Below are 16324 nucleotides of genomic sequence, written 5' to 3'. Positions count from 1 at the left end.
TGGACTCTAAAAAAAGACAGTTGATTTATTTTCAAAAATTAAAGAGGACTGTCGATCTGTATCTTGTGGAAAGAGGGCGTGTTGCTAGGCCGTCGCTCAGAACGTATTGTTACATGTAATGAAAATCGCTGTTTCAGTGATAAAACCGAGTAAAGTATGTGTAATAGTTGCAAAACATTTATGTATACAAATTTTCTGGCAGGGAAGAATAGAAATATCTTGTTTTTTGGAAAAGGAGGTGAACTTAATTGTCGTCGCCAGCTATCAGTCGCCAGAACTGTAAGTGTACAAAGTTCACTAACATATAGGAAATGCGTAACAACCTCTCATAATTTCTTAGTTACAGTAATTGTATTATGTTCTTGTATAATAGTATGGTGCAGAACTCCACTGACCAATATTGGTGTAGCAGGACGTGTAGTTTGAAGGAAGTTTGTGTGCCAAGTAATCTCCTTTTCTCACGAAAAGCAGATTGCTGTTTGATCTTATTTACTTACAACAGTGGTCCCTTAGGTATGAAAAGCTACAAAAACGTAGGCTCAAAGCTATCCGCAATACGGCCAAGTAACCAACAGACTCATATTTCAAACCTTAAAGAACAATAACTTCCCCCAAATTATAATACACTGCTGGCCATTAAAATTGCTACAGCAAGAAGAAATGCAGATGATAAACGGGTATTCATTGGACAAATATATTATACTAGAAGTGACATGTGATTACATTTTCACGCAATTTGGGTGCATAGATCCTGAGAAATTAGTACCCAGAACAACCACTTCTGGCCGTAATAACAGCCTTGATACGCCTGGGCATTGAGTCAAACAGAGCTTGGATGGCGTGTACAGGTACAGCTGCCCACGCAGCTTCAACACGATACCACAGTTCATCAAGAGTAGTGACTGGCGTATTGTGACGAGCCAGTTGCTCGGCCACCATTGACCAGACGATTTCAATTGGCGAGAGATCTGGAGAATGTGCTACCCAGGGCAGCAGTCGAACATTTTCTGCATCCAGAAAGGCCCGTACTGAACCTCGTGCATTATCCCGCTGAAATGTAGGGTTCCGCAGGGATCGAATGAAGGGTAGAGCCACTGGTCGTAACACATCTGAAATGTAACGTCCACTGTTCAAATGCCGTCAATGAGAACAAGAGGTGACCGAGACGTGTAACCAATGGCACCCCACACCACCATGCCGGGTGATACACATGTCCAATACACGCTTCTAATGTGCGTTCTTCGTGATGTCGCCAAACACTCCTAACACGAGGCGTCACAACAATGTTTCACCAGGCAACGCCGGTCAACTGCTGTTTGTGTATGAGAAATCGGTTGGAAACGTTCCTCATGTCAGCACGTTGTAGGTGTCGCCACCGGCGCCAACCTTGTGTGAATGCTCTGAAAAGCTAATCATTTGCATATCACAGCATCTTCTTCCTGTCGGTTAAATTTCGCGTCTGTAGCACGTCATCTTCGTGGTGTAGCAATTTTAATGGCCAGTAGTGTACGTCAGCTACTGGTGCAGAAACTGATCATTCAGGTACGAGTTACGACTTAAAAAAAATCTCAATCAAAAATCATTCTCTCTCTCTCTCTCCAAGCACATATATAAATATTCATATTATTAAGACAAAAGTCATTTTATAAGTGACTTCCGAAAATTAGCATAATTTCAAACATTTTCTAGAGTGTTTCTTAACTGAAATTATGTAACAAATTAACTCATTTGTAAAGTAAGGAGAGATTTTGAGCTGTTAAATGGAAGAGAGTTCCAGTCTTTAAGGACTCGGGACTTACTGGTTGTCACAATTTCAGGCCAAGGTGGGAGAAGTGGGGAAAGCTGTGGACGCGGCCCTGGCGGCAGGCTACAGGCACATCGACACCGCCTTCTCCTACCGCAACGAGAAGGAAATAGGCGAAGTGCTGAAGGAGTGGTTCGACTCTGGGAAGCTGAAGAGAGAAGACATCTTCATCGTCACCAAGGTAGGAAGCTAACTAACGTATACCCGCTAACTAATGCGGCTCGCATTTTACCGTCATGGTTCACCTGGCCATCCTGTGCAAATAAATCATTGCACTGCTATGTGCCTTGGCCCGTAGTGACGTTACACTTCGTTGTAGTCTGAAGACTGGTTTGGCGCAGCTCTCCACGATACTCTGTCCTGTGCAAGACCCTCCATCTCTGCGTACCTATCGCAACCTGCATCCATTTAATCCACCACAGTGCGGCCCCGGGAGTAGACAACATTCCATTAGAACTACTGACAGCCTTGGGAGAGCCAGTCCTGACAAAACTCTACCATCTGGTGAGCAACATGTATGAGACAGGCGAAATACCCTCAGACTTCAAGAAGAATATAATTCCAATCGCAAAGAGAGCAGGTCTTGACAGATGTGAAAACTGCCGAACTATCAGTTTAACAAGCCACGGCTACAAAATATTAACGCGAATTCTATATAGACGAATGGAAAAACTGGTAGAAGCCGACCTCGGGGAAAATTAGTTTGGATTCCGTATAAATATTGGAACACGTGAGTCAACACTGACCCTACGACTTATGTTAGATTAAGGAAAGGCAAACCTACGTTCCTAACATTTGTAGACTTAGAGAAAGCTTTTGACAATGTTGACTGGAATACTCTCCTTCAAATTCTGAAGGTGGAAGGGGTAAAATACAGGGAGCGAAAGGCTATTTACAATTTGTACGGGAACCAGATGGCATTTATAAAAGTCGAGAGACATGAAAACGAAGCAGTGGTTGGAAAGGAAGTGAGACAGGGTTGTAGCCTCTCCCCGATGTTATTTAATCTGTATATTGAGCAAGCAGTAAAGGAAACAAAAGAAAAATTCGGAGTAGGTATTAAAATCCACGGAGAAGAAATAAAAACTTTGAGGTTCGTCGATGGCATTGTAATTCTGTCAGAGACAGCAAAGGACTTGGAAGAGCAGTTGAAGGGAATGGACAGTGTCTTGAAAGGAGGATGTAAGATGAACTTCAACAAAAGCAAAACGAGGATAATGGAATGTAGTCGAATTAAGTCAGGTGATGCTGAGGGTATTAGATTAGGAAATGAGACACTTAACGTAGTAAAGGAGCTTCTGCTATTTGGGGAGCAAAATAACTGATGATGATCGAAGTAGAGAGGATATAAAATGTAGACTGGCAATGGCAAGGAAAGCTTTTCTGAAGAAGAGAAGTTTTTTAACATCGAGTATAGATTTAAGCGTCAGGAAGTCGTTTCTGAAAGTATTTGTATGGAGTGTAGTCATGTATGGAAGTGAAACATGGACGATAAATAGTTTGGACAAGAAGAGAATAGAAGCTTTCTAAATGTGGTGCTACAGAAGAATGCTGAAGATCAGATGGGAAGATCACATAGCTAATGAAGAGGTATTGAATACAATTGGCGAGAAGAGGAGTTTGTGGCACAACTTGACTAGAAGAAGGGATCGGTTGGTAGGACATGTTCTAAGGCACCAAGAGATCACAAATTTAGTTCAAATGATTCAAATATCTGTGAGCACTATGGGACTTGACGTGAGCAGAAGGGTACAAAACTGTATCACTTTTCAACATAATCTCGCCCACGTTCAATGCAAGTCCTCCAGTGCTTACAAAGTGCATAAATTCCTTTAGAAAAAATTCTTTTGGTAGTCCGCGCAGCCACTCATGCACCACATGGCGTACCTCTTCATGAGAACGCAACTTCTTTCCTACCATTGCGTCCTTGAGTGGTCCAAACATATGCAAATCACTTGGAGCAAGGTCTGGTGAGTATGGTGGATGAGAAAGACACTCAAAATGCAGATCTGCGATTGTTTGAACTGTTGTACGGGCAGTGTGAGGCCTTGCATTCTCATGCTGCAAAAGGACACCTGCTGACAGCACTCCACGTCGCTTTGATTTCATTGCAGGCCGCAGATGACTTTTTAGGAGATCTGTGTATGCCGCACTGGTGACAGGGGTCCCTCTAGGCATGTAATGCTCCAAAATGACGCCTTTTTCGTCCCAAAAGAGAGACCTTCCCTGCTGATGGTTCTGTTCGAAACTTCTTCTGTTTTGGTGGTGAGGAATGGCGCCATTCCTTGCTCGCTCTCTTCGTTTCCGATTGGTGGAAGTCAACCCAGGTTCCGTCCCCAGTAACTATTCTTGCAAGGAAGCCATCACCTTCTCGTTCAAAGCACCGAAGAAGTTATTCACAAGCATCAACACGTCGTTCTCTCATTTCAGGAGTCAGCTGCCGTGGCACCCATCTTGCAGACACTTTGTGAAACAAGAGCCCATCTGGCACAATGTGGTGTGCTGACCCATGCCTAATCTGTAAACATGCTGCAGTGTCATACAGTGTCACTCGGCGATTTTCCTTCACTATGGATTCAACTGCTTTAATGTTCTGTGGAGTCACAACTAGCTGTGACTGACCTGGACGAGGAACATCTTCCACTGAAGTCACACCATTTGCGAACTTCCTACCCCATTTTTACACTTGCTGCTGTGACGAACATGCATCACCGTACTGAACCTTCATTCGTCGACGAATTTCAATAGGTTTCACACCTTCACAACGCAAAAAACCGAGTAATAGAACGCTGTTCTTCCCTGGTGCAAGTCGCAAGTGGGGCGGCCATCTATATACTGATATTGCGACGGTATGTGTGCATCTGCTCTATGCTGCTACCTACAGGCCATTCTGCACACTGTTGTAGCACGCTTACCAACTTACAGGATAACGGCGCGAAATTTCGATCAGTTATTACAAATTTAAGGTTTTCATTTGACTCACCCTCGTAGGGATCAAGAAGATAAGAGAGAGAAATTTGAACTCATACGGAGGCATATAGACAGTCGCTTTTCCCTCTCTCTACCTGCGAGTGGAACAGGAAAAAATACGACTAGTTGTGGTAGATGGTACCCTCTGCCACGCACCGTAAGGTAGCTTGCGGAGATGCAGAATGAAAGGAAGGAACAAAAACCAGCAGATTACTCTCACGGTGAGACATCTTCACAAGCGAAAATAGACTCCGGTACGATGGGGAACACGTAAATTAACTCTAACAAAAATAAAGCGACTCGGTTGTTTTCCATGATGTCACAACGTGATGCAATAATTACGAAATTTTGGACCACTCGGAGATAAAGTGCGCAACTTTCTGGACACAAACCACGTTCACCTATCTCTATATGTGTCTGGTAGGTTGTAAAACCAGGACGCCTCTATGAAAGTGAATTTAAAAAATGCTGACTAAATCGCATAAGTAAAACAGACAATGTTGCTATTGACTCCTTCATTGTGCCCATGATGCGTTTGGGGCATGGGCCATAGTCAGATGATTTGGTAATAAGTGCTAAGACGAGTGCAAATAATGATATGATACAATATCGCTTTACCTATGAAATGAGGTTACGTATAAATCTCAAATGAAATTAATTGTGCAGACTTTTGAAGAACGTAAGTACATACCGCCATTATATGCTTTGTCAAGACAAAAATGTGCTGTCGTATGCAAGAAGAAGACCTAACCAGTAGCCGGTCACACTTACTGTGTCAAGGCATGGGTTATGGAGCCATGACGTAAACTCGTACCACTGGAGGGCAGCACTTCTGATGACGTGTAAAACAGAGATGTTAATATAAAGTACACTACTGGCCATTAAAATTGCTACACCACGAAGATGACGTGGTACAGACGCGAAATTTAACCGATAGGTAGAAGATGCTGTGATATGCAAATGATTAGCTTTTCGGAACATTCACACAAGGTTGGCGCCGGTGGCGACACCTACAACGTGCTCACATGAGGAAAATTTTCCAACCGATTTCTCATACACAAACAGCAGCTGACCGGCGTTGCCTGGTGAAACATTGTTGTGATGTCTCGTGTCAGGAGGAGAAATGCGTACCATCACGTTTCCGACTTTGATAAAGGTCGGATTGTAGCCTTTCGCGATTGCGATTTATCGTATCGCGACATTGGTGCTCGCGTTGGTCGAGATCCAATGACTGTTTGCAGAATATTGAATCGGTGGGTTCAGGAGGGTAATACGGAACGCCGTGCTGGATTCCAACGGCCTCGTATCACTAGCAGTCGAGATGACAGGCATCTTATCTGCATGGCTGTAACAGATCGTGCAGCTCCCTCTCGATCCCTGAGTCAATAGATGGGGACGTTTGCAAGACAACAACCCTCTGCACGAACAGTTCGACAACGTTTGCAGCAGCATGGACTATCAGCTCGGAGACCATTTGTGTAGTTACTCTTGACGCTGCATCACAGACAGGAGCGCCTGCGATGGTGTACTCAACGACGAACGTGGCTGCACGAATGGCAAAACGTCATTTATTCGGATGAATCCAGCCAGGTTCCGTTTACAGCATCATGATGGTCGCATCCGTGTTTGGCGACATCGCGGTGAACGCACATTGGAAGTGTGTATTCGTCATCGCCATACTGGCGTATCACCCGGCGTGATGGTATGGGGTGCCACTGGTTACACGTCTCGGTCACCTCTTGTTCGCATTGATGGCACTTTGAACAGTGGATGTTACATTTCAGACGTGTTACGACCCGTGGCTCTACCCTTGATTCGATCCCTGCGAAACTCTACATTTCAGCAGGATAATGCACGACCGCACATGCCTTTCTGGATACAGAAAATGTTCGACTGCTGCCCTGGCCAGCACATTCTCCAGATGTATCATCAATTGAAAACGTCTGGTCAGTGGTGGCCGAGCAACTGGCTCGTCACAATACGCCAGTCACTACTCTTGATGAACTGTGGTATCGTGTTGAAGCTGCATATGGGCAGCTGTACCTGTACACGCCATCCAAGCTCTGTCAGACTCAATGCCCAGGTGTATCAAGGCCGTTATTACGGCCAGAGGTGGTTGTTCTGGGTACTGATTTCTGAGGATCTATGCACCCAAATTGCATGAAAATGTAATCGCATGTCAGTTCTAGTGTAATATATTTGTCCAATGAATACCCGTTTATCATCTGCATACCTTATTGGTGTACCAATTTTAATGGCCAGTAGTGTATTTTCGTTGTGGCTGTCGTTTTTTTTAATGTTATTCGTAATCATTTCTAAAATTGTGAACCTCAGATTCGAACTGATGCACCATACATTCGCCGGTAGAAGCAGGGTACGTGATGGTGCGGTGTTGGTTCAGTAAGCAAATTTCTGCCTCATGACTTTGCATAAGATCTTTACGTCTTTGTCTGTAATGAGTCACTAAACACTGAGCACAAACTTTAACATAGAAGACTAAGAGATGCGCCGGCCGGTGTGGCCGTGCGGTTAAAGGCGCTTCAGTCTGGAACCGCGTGACCGCTACGGTCGCAGGTTCGAATCCTGCCTCGGGCATGGATGTGTGTGATGTCCTTAGGTTAGTTAGGTTTAAGTAGTTCTAATTTCTAGGCGACTGATGATCTCAGAAGTTAAGTCGCATAGTGCTCAGAGCCATTTGAACCACTAAGAGATGAAATGGATTTTGATTTGCCATCCTTTTGCGGAGCGGAGCTATTCTTAGACCCACGATGGGTTTTATCCGTCCTGCTGATACTTGTGACTGAACGATTCATTGTTACTGTGAAAATCTGTCGGAAAAACTACGATTCCTCTGCGTTAGAGAGATTTCTCCATTTGTGTACTCTGTTCAGTGGACTGAACATCCAATAAAACTCCGCCAGTGTGGGACTATTCGCATTCTGCACCTGAAGCATGAACGATGAGCATATTCCTAACCGCTGTACCGGCAAAAGAAAAATTGCAGTCGTGGTTTTTGCACTTGAATTTACAATCCCGAGTGAAATGTTGCAACTCGGCAGTCCATTCTTTGACTTGAATTTTATCCATATTTTGCACCTGCAAACGTCACTGTATTTAATAAAGTATGAATTAAAGAAAAACCTTCGGTAGAAAATTTTCGTGTTTTTTTTTTTTTTTTTTAAATACACGATTCATTTCTGTCTCTGTGGGTCTATCATCAGATTAACTTGTCAATATATGATTTATTTTTGATCTTGAATGAGGTGAAATGAATGCCCCTGTCATGAAAAGGTTCGATATACGTTATGAGTTTTGTAAACCAAATGCGAAAAATATATGGGAAACAGTGGTAAAAATGAAGAGTTCAAACTTACCATATAATCGAAGAAAATCGTTTTTAATTTTTTAATAAGTTACACAGCTGGAGCATTCTCGCTGTTATCCCACGCATCTTGGCTGCAAATTTCGTTAATCTGGGAATTCGGTCTGTTGTGCTGCTGTTCCTCAATTGCCTTCCAATGGGTGCTTTCAAACAGGATAACGCCCGCCCACATACCGCGTTTTCAACCCATCATGGTCTACAGAGCGTCGACATGTTTCTCTGGCCAGCTCGATCTCTAAGTCTGTCTCCAGTCGAGCACATTGGGACACCACTGGACGAGGACTCCAGCGCCATCCATAACCAGCATTAACCGTCCCTGTGTTGACCGTCGAAGTCCAGTTGGCATGGAAGTCCATCCCATCAGCTGACATACGGCATCTGTACAACACAATGTATGCGCTTTCGCATGCTTGCGTTCAATACTCCGTTAGTTACACTGGTTATGAATGTAGCAGCATTTGACATTTTCTGCGTATTATCTCTAGTTTACATTAACCTGTCAATTTGCAATGCTAATCACTTACTCATGTTATCTATACTGTTGTATTGCCGAAATTTCATTACTGCATGTTAATTACGAGGGTCACGCCAAAAGAAATGCACACTATTTTTTTAAAATCCACCTCTTATTCTAAACGTTTGAAAGTCTTACAGTGTGTAGATACATCCTTTAGGAACAATATTTTCATTTCTCCACATAATTTCCATTCCTCTCAACTGCCTTACGCCATCTTGGAACCAGAGCCTGTATACCCGCAAGGTAAAATTTTGGACCAACCTGCTGGAGCCACAGTTTGGAACAAGGGAGTCATCATCTTCAAATCTTGTTCGACGAAGAGAGTCTTTCAGTTTCCCAACGAGATGAGAGTCACATGAAGCCCGGTCAGGACTGTAAGGCGGGTGTTTCAGTGTTGTCCAGCCGAGTTTTGTGATCGCTTCCATGATTTTCTGACTGACATGCGGCTGTGCATTGTCGTGCAAAGCAAAACATCCTGCTTTTGCCGATGTGGTCGAACACGACTCAGTCGAGCTTGAAGTTTCTTCAGTGTCGTCACAGATGCATCAGAATTTATGGAGGTTCCACTTGGCATGATGTCCACAAGCCAGAGTCCTTCGGAATCGAAAAAGCACCGTAGCCATAACTTTTCCAGCAGAAGGTGTGGTTTTGATTTTTTTTTCTTGGGTGAATTTGCATGATGCCACTCCATTGATTGCCTCTTCGTCTCTGGTGAAAAATGATGGAGCCATGTTTCATCACCTGTCACAATTCTTCCAAGAAATTCATCTCCACCATTCTCGTACTGTTCCAAAAGTTCGCTACATACCGTTTTTCTTGTTTCTTTGTGAGCCACTGTCAACATCCTGGGGACCCACCTGGCACAAACCTTTTTTGACGCCAACACGTTCAGTACTCTCCAAACACTTCCTTCCCCTATCCCATGGTAGAGTGACAATTCGTTCACTGTGATGCGTCTGTCAGCAGTCACCAATTCGTTAACTCTCTCCATATTGTCTGGAGTGTGTGCAGTACGAGGCCTGCCGCTGCGAGGACAACCCTCAATACTGCCGTGCCCGCTTTCATCACGTAACCTGTTTGCCCAACGACTAACTGTACTGCGATCGACAGCAGCACATCCATACACCTTTTTCAACCTCTTGTGGATGTTTCCCACTGTGTAGTTTTCACAGTACAGGAATTCTATGACAGCACGTTGCTTCTGACGAACGTCAAGTGTAGCAGCCAATCTTGAAGACATGCTGTGGCGGCGCCACTCACGGGAACAGGTTGAACTGAGTTTGAAAACAAGCGGGAAGGATGTATCTACACATTGCAAAACTTTCACACATGCAGAATGAAAACTGGATTTTTACAAAAATAGTGTGTATTTCTTTTGGAGTGACCCTCGTACTTTCTGGTGTTCCGATTTTTTGTCGTGCCAGTGTATTTATAGTGTAATAACTCCTTTGTTGTTGACATTCTTTAGCGAAGATACTGAGTGGGCAACTTCTTTTCCAGCTGCCCATGATGGGTATGCGACAGTCGTCGGTCGAGAAGTACCTCAAGAAGTCCCTGGCTGATCTCCAGTTGGACTACGTAGACCTCTACCTGGTGCACAACCCTGTCGGCATGCAGGACGTCGACGACGGGACCTTTCCCCCCAAGGGCAAGGACGGGAATGTGCTCCTGGACCTAAACACAGACCACGTCAGCATATGGAAGGTAATGCATTTATTGCAGGTAACTGCAGCATAACTGGGCACGAGCAGGGAGTAAAAGTACCGGCCTTCTGACACCCAGAGGAATATTTTTTGGACAAACGTGGCAGCACTGCGCTCAAGGACACTGTACTGGCAGTGGAGGGCTCGGTCGTTCGTCTCTGTTGCGAATCCCCCAAGCTGCGAGGTGAGGCGAGTAATCTGTTTTCCTCTTCGCAATGAAAAACGCACCGTTCCCTAGTGTTAACAGGGATCGTCGGACGAATGATATTAATGCTTAAAAGTGATGTAAATTTAAAGCTGGCAGAATGAGTGTGCATGGTGAACAATGTAGTGGCCGTCCCTCAACCGTGACTGTTGCTGTGGTGAAAAAATCGCAGAAATTATTGACACGGGACTAGATAAAAACAACGTTTCCAAATGTATCGCCGAGCGGAGTGGCCGCGCGGTTTGAGGCGCCACGTCACGGACTGGGCAGCTCCTCCCACCGGAGGTTCGAGTCCTCCTTCGGGCATGGATGTGTGTGTCTGAGCATAAGTTACTTTAAGTAGTGTATAAGTCTAGGGACCGATAACCTCAGCAGTTTGGTCCCTTAAGAATTCACACACATTTGAACATTTTCCAAATGTATCGAGATCTCATCTGTTATAAAATCATTACTAACACACTTTATATATGAAAATTGTTTGCCAGGTGGGTACTAGAACTTCACAGACTAACACAAAGACAGCAAAATCACGACTTCAATGGAATTTCTCGAACACTTCCAAATGGAATGTTAGTTCCTTGAATTTGCACCCCCGAGACGAAAAGACAATCTGTGCTCTGGCGGCATCCCTGTTCATCATCAGCTAAACAATTTAAAACAGTCGTTTTGCCCCGAAAAATGATGGCCACTGTCTTTTGCGCTAGTGAAAGGCGTCTCCTCATTCAATTTTTGCCCTATGAGGAAACAGCGCTGCGTGGTACTGAAATTTTCTAAAAAGAAAATCTTACGGCGGGAAATGGTAGGACGAAACAAGGGGGATGTTATCGAAAGCAGTCTACTTGTTCTATGACAAAGCACGTCCCTCAATAGTAAATCCCACAAAGTAGTTTTTGGATTCATTCGGTTAGGAGTTCATCAACAACCCTGCTCGCAACACTTCACATTTTCATCTTTTGAACTCTCTGACGTTGTTTATGAGTGCTAACAGGTTTTCTGCAGATGGTTTAGGTCTAGATTTCTGTCGACAGTTGGCCGAAAAAGCATTGGATAACTTTTTTGATGAACACACTGGAGAGCTCTCCCATTAGCTCAGAAAGTTCAGTAAGGATGATGACCAAGTCGAAATATAAGCCGGCCGCTCGTGGCCGAGCGGTTCTAGGCGCTTCAGTCTGGAACCGCGCGACCACTACGGTCGCAGGTTCAAATCCTGCCTCGGGCATGGATGTGTGTGATGTCCTTAGGTTAGTTAGGTTTAAGTAGTTCTACGTTCTAGGGGACTGATGACCTGAGATGTTAATTCCCATAGTGTTCAGAGCCATTTGAACCATTTGAACATTTCGAAATATAATCGTTGATAAATATAGCTGTGACTTTCAAATTTTTCGTACATATTCCTTTTGTTTATTAAACAATTCAAATGTTCAAATTTGTGTGAGTTCTTAAGGGACCAAACTGCAGAGGTCATCGGTCCCTAGACTTACACATTACTTAAACTAATTTAAAGTAACCTGTGCTACGAACAACACACACATCCATGCCCGAGGGAGGACTCGAACCTCTGGCGGGAGGGGCCTATTAAACAATTCAGTACACTTAATTCCTGAATATGATACAGCCATAAAGACCTTCCTGAAGAATTTGATGGTTAGACCGGTCTCTGCAAGCGTTTCCCTGAAATGTATTCAGAATTCCAAGCTTTAGATTGTAGTCGTCATTTGCGAAGCAGCTGAATGTGACGGAATTTCGCAGATCTTAATGTGAGATCAGAGATGATATCCGATTTTATTGAAAAATTGGAGGAGAAAAAAATGTGTTGCATATTCGTAAAGTATAGTTGTGGTACACGCAACCGTAGAGAACAGTAATAAGACTTCGCCGACCATTCTGGAGGAACTATGACGTCAAAGATATTTATCTAAGAAAATTTAGTGCGAGTATAACACCCAAGTTTGCCCCACGTCTGGCATCTTTAACCAAGAACATGTGATGAAAGTTTGATCACTTTCCTTTGTCAAAAAACATTTGATAGTGTAACACCGGCCATAGCCAAGAATCAGTAACCTAATTTTGTGCTCAGTATGAGTAATGCCAAATGCCAAACACATGCAGGAACGTCTGGAACTGTCGAAATATCATTTGAAGTGGTTAGAAGAGAAAGGAGGTTCAAAACTGGTTCAAATGGCTCTAAGCACTGTGGGAGGTCATCAGTCCCCTAGAACTATTTGAACATAACTGACGTAAGGACATCACACACATCCATGCCCGAGGGAGGATTCGAACCTGCGACCGTAGCAGCAGCGCGGATCCGGACTGAAGCGCCTAGAACCACTCCGCCACAGCAGCTGGCGAGAAAGGAGGATACTTTGTCAGTCACAAAGCAACTGTTGATGAGACATGGATATACGACCACGAACTACAGAGAAACTGGCACAGCATAGAGTCATAACATCGGTCCTTATCTGCAGCAAGGAATTTCAAAGCCAAGCTTCTGCAGGAAAGTGGACAATGACAGTATTTTGAGATGTGAAACGTTAATAGTTGATTAATTACACTCCAAAGGCCCAAAGGTGAACAGTAGCAGCAGTTGTGAGTTATTGCGAAATTTCAAATACTAAATAAAAACGAAAGTAAGATTTAGCTTGAGGGTAGTGACTCCCTTTTACTGATGGTGAAAAAGTCCACTGGATTCCAAATCGTGGTTCTGACCTGATGGACCTCCCACCGTATAGTCCTGATAGAGTTTCAGGTGATTTTCCGGTTTCTGATCCAATGAAGGGTCACCTCCATGAATCCGAGGTTAGTTGGATGACGAAGTTGTGGAGACAGTGCAAGTGTGCAAGTGCATAAAGCCACAGAGCTTCCTCAAGGGTGGAATTAGGAACATTGGTAAGGGTTGGGCCAGGAGAATGGGAGTTGAAGGACATTATGTACGACTTGTAGTGACATACATTGCATAGTGTACTTAAAATTGTACTCATTTGTATCAGTGACTCCTTTCCCATCTGTGCTGAATTTTTGTCCATTCTTAAGGAGACCACACCCTGCCTCTCCAATCCATGTTAATTTAGGCAAGTATTTGACCCATTTACGAAGAAAACTATTTGATGCAGGACCTCAATATTTTTACTGTATGTTACATGATGCTACTAGAGTCAACTGTACTAAAAATCTACTTTATCCATTTTATAGTTTGTAAGAAATACTTTTTTAAATTTATTAGCAAAGAATATAAAGTTTTTCTGCAGAAAATATTTTTTATCAACTTCCTAATGGGGGAATATTAATGAATGTAGTACCAGAGGTGGCTTTTTATGTTATACAAAGTCTCTGAATATTTTATTCGTTTATCTGTGATAGTTTCTGATATAATGGGGCATATATAGGGAAAATTTTAGTTTGCAGGAAATTGACTTTGAAGAAAGAACATTTGAAATTTGTTTCTTACAGTTAATTAAAACTGTCCTGCTGCATATGATGGCCCTTCTTTGGCCTCCAGCAGGTCTTCCAGCTTCTTTTTCACCTTCCTGGATGTTTGTCTTGCTTTATTGGCCATATTAGATGCATCGGCTATCCTTATTTTATGGCAATGTTGCAGCCTAGTGATCATATTTTCACCAGGATTAAATCCCATCTTTTTCAGTACCCAACACTTTCCAATATTACCACAACTCAATGTAATAACAGCATCATCAACTCCAAGTTTCATTGTATGCATGCCTACAAATATAGTTTTAGGAAGGCAGTTCTAAATTATGCTGTTGAAAAATTCATTTGGGTTCTGTGTCTGCCCATGCAGACATTTCCTTAGATGGTCAAGATGAGCCAAGTCTCTGAAAATAGGTATAATTGCTGTAATAACAGCAGCAGGAAGAGAATGCTGGTGAGAATAAGATTCTCCAGTTACCTGAGCCCTATTCTATTTGCACCACGAATTTTCTCCTGACGGACGCAATCCATGACGTGGCTTATCATCAGAGGACTTACGGAAGAATATGGCCCAAACATGTTCATTGATTCCAAATTTTCTTTATTTTTCCTAATTGCCTGCCCATAGTATACCTGCAAGTTTTCAGTCACACTTGAACAAAACTAAACGCGTGTTTGAAAGCGTTTTCTTTACAAACAGCACAAACAAAAGAATACCGACCGCTGCATTCCAAGGATAGCCAACACACTCAGGAGTAAGAATGAAATCCCTAACGTGCAATGTAAGGGGATATAAAGATCTAAAATACACTAATGGCCATTAAAATTGCTACACTAAGAAGAAATGCAGATGATAAACGGGTATTCATTGGACAAATATATCATACTAGAACTGACATGTGATTACATTTTCACGCAATTTTGGTGCATAGATCTTGAGAAATCAGTACCAGAACAACCACCTGTGGCCGTAATAACGGCCTTGATACGCCTGGGCATTGAGTCAAACAGCTTCGATGGCGTGCACAGGTACAGCTGCCCATATGCAGCTTCAACACGATACCACAGTTCATCAAGAGTAGTGACTGGCGTATTGTGACGAGCCAGTTGCTCGGCCACCATTGCAAAGACGTTTTCAATTGGTGAGAGATCTGGAGAATGTGCTGGCCAGGGCAGCAGTCGAACATTTTCTGTATCGAGAGAGGCCCGTACAGGACCTGCAACATGCGGTCCTGCATTATCCTGCTGAAATGTAGGGTTTCGCATGGATGGAATGAAGGGCAGAGCCACGGGTCGTAACACATCTGAAATGTAACGTCCACTGTTCAAAGTGCCGTCAATGAGAACAAGAGGTGACCGAGACGTGTAACCAATGGCACCCCATACCATCACGCCGGGTGATGCGCCAGTAAGACGATGACGAATACACACTTCCAATATACGTTCCCCGCAATGTCGCCAAACACGGATGCGACCATCATGATGCTGTAAACAGAACCTGGATTCATCCGAAAAAATGACGTTTTGCCTTTCGTGCACCCAGGTTCGTCGTTGAGTACACCATCGCAGGCGCTCCTGGCTGTGGTGCAGCGTCAAGGGTAACCGCAGCCACAGCCTCAGAGCTGATAGTCCATGCTGCTGCAAACGTCGTCAAACTGTTCGTGCAGATGGTTGATGTCTTGCAAACGTTCCCATCTGTTGACTCAGGGTTAGAGACGTGGCTGCACGATCCGTTACAGCCATGCGTATAAGATGCCTGTCATCTCGACTGCTAGTGATACGAGGCCGTTGTAATCCAGCACGGCGTTCCGTATTACCCTCGTGAACGCACCGATTCCATATTCTGCTAACAGTCATTGGATCTCGACCAACGCGTGCAGCAATGTCGCGATACGATAAACCGCAATCGCGATAGGCTAGAATCCCACCTTTATCAAAGTCGGAAACGTGATGGTACGCATTTCTCCCCCTTACACGAGGCATCACAACAACGTTTCACCAGGCAACGCCGATCAACTGCTGTTTGTGTATGAGAAATCGTTTCGAAACTTTCCTCATGTCAGAACATTGTAGGTGTCACCACCGGCGCCAACCTAGTGTGAATGCTCTGAAAAGCTAATCATTTGCATATCACAGCATCTTCTTCCTGCTGGTTAAATTTCGCGTCTGTAGCATGTCATCTTCGTGGTGTAGTAATTTTTATGTCCAGTAGTGTAGATGCAGAAAAGTTGGTGACAGAAAAGTGGGCGTGGCACGTAAACACAAGTGGTAGGAAAATGCTCTTTAAATGCTCGAAACAAGAATTTTTTTCAGACAA

The 16324-nt window shown here is 43.8% G+C and overlaps 1 protein-coding gene across 1 annotated transcript in view; it reads left to right on the top strand.

Moving 5' to 3' along the window:
* The window catches only part of LOC126425003 (1,5-anhydro-D-fructose reductase-like), a 50433-nt gene that overhangs the window by 12661 nt on the left and 21448 nt on the right, over positions 1-16324 (top strand). Inside the window, exons 2-3 of the mRNA XM_050087902.1 lie at positions 1818-1985; positions 10174-10377. Of these exons, the coding sequence (XP_049943859.1) occupies positions 1818-1985; positions 10174-10377 (372 nt within the window). The remainder of the gene's footprint in view (positions 1-1817; positions 1986-10173; positions 10378-16324) is intronic.

The sequence above is a fragment of the Schistocerca serialis genome, chromosome 10 (assembly GCF_023864345.2).
Source record: "Schistocerca serialis cubense isolate TAMUIC-IGC-003099 chromosome 10, iqSchSeri2.2, whole genome shotgun sequence".
Taxonomy (NCBI): domain Eukaryota; kingdom Metazoa; phylum Arthropoda; class Insecta; order Orthoptera; family Acrididae; genus Schistocerca; species Schistocerca serialis.
The sequence above is the reverse complement of the archived record's forward strand: the minus strand, read 5'-3'. Positions and strand labels throughout refer to the sequence as shown.